This window comes from Gigantopelta aegis, chromosome 3 (assembly GCF_016097555.1).
Source record: "Gigantopelta aegis isolate Gae_Host chromosome 3, Gae_host_genome, whole genome shotgun sequence".
In the NCBI taxonomy this organism is placed as follows: domain Eukaryota; kingdom Metazoa; phylum Mollusca; class Gastropoda; order Neomphalida; family Peltospiridae; genus Gigantopelta; species Gigantopelta aegis.
In genome coordinates, this window is record NC_054701.1 from 4,735,576 (window position 1) to 4,744,391 (window position 8,816).

Genomic DNA, 8,816 nt, shown 5'->3' on the forward strand with positions numbered 1-8,816 from the left:
ACCCCCTAAATCACGAACAGCTAGCCCTAGATTATAAAACCAGCAAAGAAAAAAGGTTTAACAGACAAATCCAAGTCCCGTCCCTTGGCCCCCGGACTACACACCATTATTAATTAGCCACACTCTTCAACTTAGGCACATATCACAATTGCAACATATGACAATTGCAACCGCTAATATGTCCCCATATATATTTAGTATCATAGGGGTACAGGCTCCCCTGTTGGTATGGGCTGAACCAGAGTTTTGCCCGAATTAAATGAAAATACCTGAATCTGGATAACAACATTTATTTATAGTAGCATTACTGCCAAACAGTTATATATGGTTGCAAACGAATAACTACGCATTTTAATGTGATTAAAACTAATATTTTGGGTAGAATAATGGAAACACATGGTGAAAACATTTCAGGCAAGCTCATTTTGCCCGATTATCTCTATTATTTTTGTCTGAATTTGAGGATTTGCTCCAGGACCAGGGAGGCAGTCCTCTCCCCCCCCCCCCCCCCCCCCGGCTGTCTCGCACGCTTATGTTCAGTATAGTTTTTTTTAACTTGTTTTCTTAGATATGTTGTATCGCTCGCTGTGTGTAAAGTATAGAGATGATATTAATAACTGTTGAACGCTGGTTGGAATTCGATTTAATATAATTTACTAGCACTAATTAAGGTATTCAATCCCAACATCAGTTCGTCTGCTTTTGTGCATTATGACGTATAATGCACTAACAATGCACTGGTCGCTGTTTGATTTGCTGGAATAGCCTCGTACATTTCGCTGTTATAATGAATATGATGAACAAATCCTCGACGTCGTGTCTGTGGGGAAATCAGAGTTATGGGAACAGAGTTGGCGTGATGCGTTTCCAACACTAGCTAGAAGTGTACTTAAAGGGGCATACCCTAGTTTTTAAACACTAAGGCAGATCTTTGACTATTATAACCGTTTTTGATAACTGAAATCAAACTTTACTTAGATTTTATGGTTTAGATTATCTGTTTCCGTACATTCGAAGTGTTTTTGGTCATCCTAGTGTTTTTAATATCACAAAATGTATTTCTCATATTTTTAAAAACGCACGTGCGTCTGAGAAGTAACAGTTATGGGGTCGACTTTTAGTCTATTTTTAGAGGGTATTTTACCATTTTAAAGTTACAGACTCATGTTTCTCTCAATTGTAACGTTATCCAAATGTGTTACAGGTTTGTAGATCAACTAAATTTAGTGTTAATTTTCACGGGGTGAAACTAGTGTCTGTCCCTTTAACTATCAATGTAGGTGAAACTGCTTTGTTTAGTCACATTGTGTGTGTAACATCTGTTGGTAGTAATATCGGATATTGTGTTTCATCAAATACTTTTCCGAGTCCTACTGTCAGTACGAAAGTTTAATGCTTCGTTACTTTCCGTAAGATTGTTTTATTTACAGCTGTTAACGGAAATAAACGCTTTTGTTTTATCGAGACCGATTCTTTCTCTTTTTTATTTGTTGGTATATTCTGGAAATGATGTCACGGTGATGTCAGGAATAATTTTTAACATAACATAAAATAGTTGTGCACTACATTATAAAACGACACCTAGTTGATTAACTGACTTGGGGTAGTGGGGTCCTGGATAATAAGAGGTCTGTGGTGGCTTTAATGGGGAAAGCAAGGGAAATATTTGAGCGTATGAATGGTGTAATATGGATTTTAACTACTACCCACCCACGCCTATTCACCTCTTCCCATTTAAATAGAAATATATAATATCTATGCTGTATACTTGGAAGTGGAAGGGCAGATCTTGGTTTTGAGCGGCACCCTCTTTGGATTGACTATCTCAGACAACCAATAAACCCTTATTTCCTTGTTGTTGTAGATGGTCGCTAAGTTCACACGATAGACAGGCCCATCGGTGTATCAGATTCCATTCCGTCAATGTAATATAGTTTATGTTTTTCTTGAGTTGCTTTATAGAAATGTAACAGGGTGCTCGGTGCAGGAAATGATAACAACTGGTTAGGTAGCTTTGCACAGTTTATTGTAGATCATGAAGACGAAACCCATCTCCGTGAGGTTTAAAATGTTCTGTTCAACCATATCCACCGTCACTTATAGACTACTGTAAACCTTTACATAAATTCTTATGTCAAGATGCAGGACACCAAAATATCAGGAGTCCAAAAGAAACCACCATCTAATATAACTCAATAAATGCAGAATGGCTACCTTCTAACATCAGCTGATCATGTCATGGTCAGCAGCCCAATCAAAACTAAAGACACTGTCTTCACAGACAGCACATGAAAATAGTCCGTATAAGAAACAAAGAGATGTCACAGGTATTCATTGACCACACAGGTAAGGTAAAACATGCAATATGAAGTTGACCACACAAGCCAAACACAGAAAGAAATATACTGAAGAAAAGAAGTTATGGGACCTGAAATACAAAACTAACTTTACTATGTTATAATTACAGAAAGTACATGTCTGCCACAGAAAGAGTGGTATATATGCTGCCAGCCTGTTTGACTTGTATTTGTGTTGTATTTACACTAGAAAGAGTGGTATATATGCTGCCAGCCTCTTTGACTTGTATTTATGTTGTATTTACACTAGAAAGAGTGGTATATATGCTGCCAGCCTGTTTGACTTGTATTTGTGTTGTATTTACACTAGAAAGAGTGGTATATATGCTGCCAGCCTGTTTGACTTGTATTTGTGTTGTATTTACACTAGAAAGAGTGGTATATATGCTGCTAGCCTGTTTGACTTGTATTTGTGTTGTATTTACACTAGAAAGAGTGGTATATATGCTGCCAGCCTGTTTGACTTGTATTTGTGTTGTATTTACACTAGAAAGAGTGGTATATATGCTGCTAGCCTGTTTGACTTGTATTTGTGTTGTATTTACACTAGAAAGAGTGGTATATATGCTGCCAGCCTGTTTGACTTGTATTTGTGTTGTATTTACACTAGAAAGAGTGGTATATATGCTGCTAGCCTGTTTGACTTGTATTTGTGTTGTATTTACACTAGAAAGAGTGGTATATATGCTGCCAGCCTGTTTGAGATTTGTGTTGTATTTCCAGACCTGCTAGAAAGAGTGGTATATATGCTGCTAGCCTGTTTGACTTGTATTTGTGTTGTATTTCCAGACCCGCTAGAAAGAGTGGTATATATGCTGTCATCCTGTTTGACTTGTATTTGTGTTGTATTTACACTAGAAAGAGTGGTATATATGCTGCCAGCCTGTTTGACTTGTATTTGTGTTGTATTTACACTAGAAAGAGTGGTATATATGCTGCCAGCCTGTTTGACTTGTATTTGTGTTGTATTTCCAGACCTGCTAGAAAGAGTGGTATATATGCTGCTAGCCTGTTTGACTTGTATTTGTGTTGTATTTCCAGACCCGCTAGAAAGAGTGGTATATATGCTGCCAGCCTGTTTGACTTGTATTTATGTTGTATTTACACTAGAAAGAGTGGTATATATGCTGCCAGCCTGTTTGACTTGTATTTGTGTTGTATTTACACTAGAAAGAGTGGTATATATGCTGCCAGTCTGTTTGACTTGTATTTGTGTTGTATTTACACTAGAAAGAGTGGTATATATGCTGCCAGCCTGTTTGACTTGTATTTGTGTTGTATTTCCAGACCTGCTAGAAAGAGTGGTATATATGCTGCTAGCCTGTTTGACTTGTATTTGTGTTGTATTTCCAGACCCGCTAGAAAGAGTGGTATATATGCTGCCAGCCTGTTTGACTTGCATTTGTGTTGTCTTTCCAGACCCGCTAGAAAGAGTGGTATATATGCTGCCAGCCTGTTTGACTTGTATTTGTGTTGTATTTACACTAGAAAGAGTGGTATATATGCTGCCAGCCTGTTTGACTTGTATTTGTGTTGTATTTCCAGACCCGCTAGAAAGAGTGGTATATATGCTGCCAGCCTGTTTCACTTGTATTTATGTTGTATTTACACTAGAAAGAGTGGTATATATGCTGCCAGCCTGTTTGACTTGTATTTGTGTTGTATTTACACTAGAAAGAGTGGTATATATGCTGCCAGCCTGTTTGACTTGTATTTGTGTTGTATTTCCAGACCCGCTAGAAAGAGTGGTATATATGCTGCTAGCCTGTTTGACTTGTATTTGTGTTGTATTTCCAGACCCGCTAGAAAGAGTGGTATATATGCTGCCAGCCTGTTTGACTTGCATTTGTGTTGTCTTTCCAGACCCGCTAGAAAGAGTGGTATATATGCTGCCAGCCTGTTTCACTTGTATTTGTGTTGTATTTACACTAGAAAGAGTGGTATATATGCTGCTAGCCTGTTTGACTTGTATTTGTGTTGTATTTCCAGACCCGCTAGAAAGAGTGGTATATATGCTGTCATCCTGTTTGACTTGTATTTGTGTTGTATTTACACTAGAAAGAGTGGTATATATGCTGCCAGCCTGTTTGACTTGTATTTGTGTTGTATTTACACTAGAAAGAGTGGTATATATGCTGCCAGCCTGTTTGACTTGTATTTGTGTTGTATTTCCAGACCTGCTAGAAAGAGTGGTATATATGCTGCCAGCCTGTTTGACTTGTATTTGTGTTGTATTTCCAGACCCGCTAGAAAGAGTGGTATATATGCTGCCAGCCTGTTTGACTTGTATTTGTGTTGTATTTCCAGACCCGCTAGAAAGAGTGGTATATATGCTGCCAGCCTGTTTGACTTGTATTTGTGTTGTCTTTCCAGACCCGCTAGAAAGAGTGGTATATATGCTGCCAGCCTGTTTGACTTGTATTTGTGTTGTATTTACACTAGAAAGAGTGGTATATATGCTGCCAGCCTGTTTGACTTGTATTTGTGTTGTATTTACACTAGAAAGAGTGGTATATATGCTGCCAGCCTGTTTGACTTGTATTTGTGTTGTATTTCCAGACCCGCTCTACTCCCGCAGCATGCCGCTGTGTTTACGTCTTCAGTGGGTCATCTACAACCTCAGCTGTAACTCCGCCGTCGTCGTCACGCTGTCGTTCTGGTTCTACATCGCCCTGTTCGACCATTCCCGTAAGTAGACCAACTCCTAGTCCATTCTGGTTCTACATAGCCCTGTTCGACCACTCTCGTAAGTAGGCCAACTCCTAGTCCATTCTGGTTCTACATAGCCCTGTTCGACCACTCTTGTAAGTAAACCAACTCCTAGTCCATTCTGGTTCTACATCGCCCTGTTCGATCACGCTTGTAAATAAACCAACTCCCAGTCCATTATGGTTCTTTATCGCCCTGTTGGACCATTCTTGTAAGTAAACCTAACTCCTAGTCCATTCTGGTTCTACATCGCCATGTTGGACCACTCTCGTAAGTAGACCTAACTCCCAGTCCATTCTGGTTCTACATCGCCATGTTCGACCACTCTTGTAAGTAAACCTAACTCCTAGTCCATTCTGGTTCTACATCGTCCCGTTTGACCACTCTTGTAAGTAGATCTAACTCCCAGTCCATTCTGGTTCTACATCGTCCCGTTTGACCACTCTTGTAAGTAGATCTAACTCCTAGTCCATTCTGGTTCTACATCGCCCTGTTCGACCACTCTTGTTCTGGTTCTCCATAGCTTTGTTCGATCACTGTTGTAAATAAACGTAACCCGTAGCTCAGAGTCTACTAAGAACGTTCTCTGAATCAGACTCTTCTAACTTGGGGGCGGGACGTAGCCCAGTGGGAAAGTGCTCACATGATGCAAGGTCGGTCTGGGATCAATCCCCGTCGGTGGGCCCATTGGACTATTTCTCGTCCCAGCCAGTGCACCATAACTGGTATATCAAAAGCCGTGGTATGTGATATCCTGTCTGTGGGATGGTGCATATAAAATATCCCTTGCTACTAATGGAAAAATGTAGCGGGTTTCCTCTTTAAGATTATATGTCCAAATTACCAAATGTTTGACATCCAATAGCCGAAGATTAATAAATCAATGTGCTCTAGTTGTGTCGTTAAACAAAACAAACTTTTCTCCCAATTTGATCCAAGACATTTAGATGACGCTGAAGCTTAAAATCCACCATGCGTTCAGCCACAGCGAGTACCACTAACGTTCGCGAACGGTTAATTGGTCCCCGATATGCTCATTCGGTTTACCGTGAAGCATTCTAATAGGGAAATTCCCTCTAGCTATGTACAATTATGCTAAACCATGCAGATTAATAGGAAATGTCCCACAAGCTGTGCAGCGATCTCCAAAATGCGCTAGTGGTGAAATTGCATGTCTACGGTTAGAGTTCTACCAGGAGAGCAGCTATGTAGTAGTCTGGTGAGGAAATCTACATGATCTTGACCAGCACTCTGAAAACCAAAAAAATAGGGAACATCACATTAACGACATAGTGATTTACGAACTGAAATAATCGAGAAATCCTCACTGCTACGTTCCTCTTTTACAACAACTAGCCAGAAAATGTTATCTGGGCATGCTGTACCAGAAAATTGATATCGAAATAATTCGCCTCCCATTTCCTCTTTCTGTGTAACCATCTCTGGAACGGCACATTTTAAAATATTTCTAGAACTGTTTCATATTTTGGTTCATAGCTAAGTTGTACACCTCCGAGGTAAGAATTCGAATAAAGCCCACCCACCCCACCTGCCCTAACCCAGTATAATACCTGTTGGTGCTGCTGCAGTAGTTATGATGATTATTATTATTAGTAGTAGTAGTAGTAGTACTAGTAGTAGTAGTAGTAGTAGTAGTAGTAGTAGTAGCTAACTGGTGCTTTTCTGCTGCTGCTGCTGCTACTACTACTACTACTACTACTACTACTACTACTACTACTACTACTACTACTACTACTACTACTACTACTATTGTGTAGTCTTGAATTTATAGTGGTTAAATTCTACTGAAATAATCCGCGATCCTGTCTAAATGTTCTAATAATAAATGAAGAATGCACTTCCTACATAGTCATTGGGTTACATTACCTATATACGATGTTCTTGTTTCAGCCGTTCTCCAAACACCGATGAGTCGTCTGAAACACACGATGAACACTGTGTACGTCATCGTTGACATCATGATCAGCGGAATGCCCATCCGGGTCCTGCACATGTTCATCACCATCACCCTGGGATCGATCTACGCGCTCTTCAACGCCCTCTACTTCCTGAACAACGGCACGATCGCCACCGGATACGGCGGAGAGCACGAGCACCACTATGCATACAGCTTCATGAACTGGCGCAAACCCATAGAGGCTGTGATCACGTGCGTGCTGTGCGTCATGCTGGCCATCATATCACAAGTTCTACTCCACCTTTTATACAAAATCAGAGTGTGGATATATTCTAGGTTTTATTTTAACAGTTCCGACACACACGAGTCGGAACTCCAGAATATTATTAGCGCCTCAACTAGTTATAATACTTTAGACGACAAATATCTAGATGGCAATGACTCCAAATTGATAGAGTAGTCTTTTTCATAATGTTTTAAAATGGTACTGATCGTACCATCAGATTTAGCAAATTAGTAACTTCATTTATTGATCTCTAACTGTAACTTACTCAACTGATCTCTTATTGCCCTGTATGAGAACAGCTTAAGGGGCGTACTCATCATGCGATAGAATCATACTGTGAGGACACCTACATCGGAACGACTTTAGTCTTATACGTTCCGATTTTAGTCGGTGCGACTAATCGCATAATGAGAATACCGCTTTAACAGGACAAATCTGTTATAAGAGATCTGGTTCGGAATAGCAAACTTGTAGTTTGGCAGTTGTCGTTGCTGCAAATTGTCCTAGACCTTAAAATGCTGTTTTGAAGTAAATACGTCCACACGAAGTCTCATTAAACTCATTAAACTCTTTTTTTTCTGGTAGTAAAAAAGGGTTAATTTTTATATAAAACTATTGGTGCTTTGGCGAACAACAACAAAAATCTTAAGATGCATTCTAGTGAAGCAACTGTACTGTACGATTTCTAGCAAACAAAAGGATTGCATTGCCAAAACGCCATCATCGTAATGCCATAATCGTAATGAGACTAATCATAATAACAGTAGTACAAATTATTTTAAGTTATCATAATTCTTAAATGACGATTAGTAAGAAGTTCACAAATCAAGTCGCGTGCTGCAAATGATGTTTTCCAAGTCTCTTTTTAAATTGCAATATTTTATCAAGAGAAAGCTACTGCAGCCTGATCGATTATTGATCTACGGTCAGTCTTAATAAGACGATTCATTACACGAACTCTCAGTTTCCGATTCAAACTCCACACTAAACTCTGTATAGATTTAGTCTTCAATTACGACTAGATACTGACCATGATACATGAATATTCATAACATGTTATCACTCTGTTTTGTCCTGAGATACGACTTTTGATTGCGGTTACTGTTGTCGTCCAGATTCCATTCATATTTTTTCTGTTACAAATGGCTCATGAATGCTGCATCAAAGGCCATGGTATAAGTTGTCTTGTCTGAGAAAGTGTTCATAAAAGAAATCTATTCAGTACCAGTAATTGTTTTGGGGGTGGGGGGGGGGGGGGGGGGGGGGGGGGGGGTGGTGGTAAAAAATGTTTTTTGTTTTATAAATTCTCCAGGAGAGCATGACCCGACCCCCTAAAAACGTCGCTCGTCACAGTCTGGACCTCGAACCCACCACCACAAATTGATAGCACACGCGCCTGTGGCGATGGCTGGTTACTACTGTTCTCTAGACATGATTTTAAACACGGCTTAAGTTGACGTTCGCCAAATCGCCAAATCCTAATTAAAGCTGAATTTGGCGAATACATTCCATTGCTAAATCGCCAAAATACTAATTGGAAAATCGC

At 39.7% G+C, this 8,816-nt stretch overlaps 1 protein-coding gene across 1 annotated transcript in view; it reads left to right on the plus strand.

Annotated features, from left to right (window-relative positions):
• Positions 1-8,502, plus strand: part of LOC121367419 (protein rolling stone-like) — a 77,542-nt gene extending 69,040 nt beyond the window's left edge. Inside the window, exons 3-4 of the mRNA XM_041491574.1 lie at positions 4,917-5,045; positions 6,978-8,502. Coding sequence (XP_041347508.1) covers positions 4,917-5,045; positions 6,978-7,444 — 596 coding nt within the window. The 3' untranslated portion in view covers positions 7,445-8,502. The remainder of the gene's footprint in view (positions 1-4,916; positions 5,046-6,977) is intronic.
• Positions 8,503-8,816: the final 314 nt, after the last annotated feature.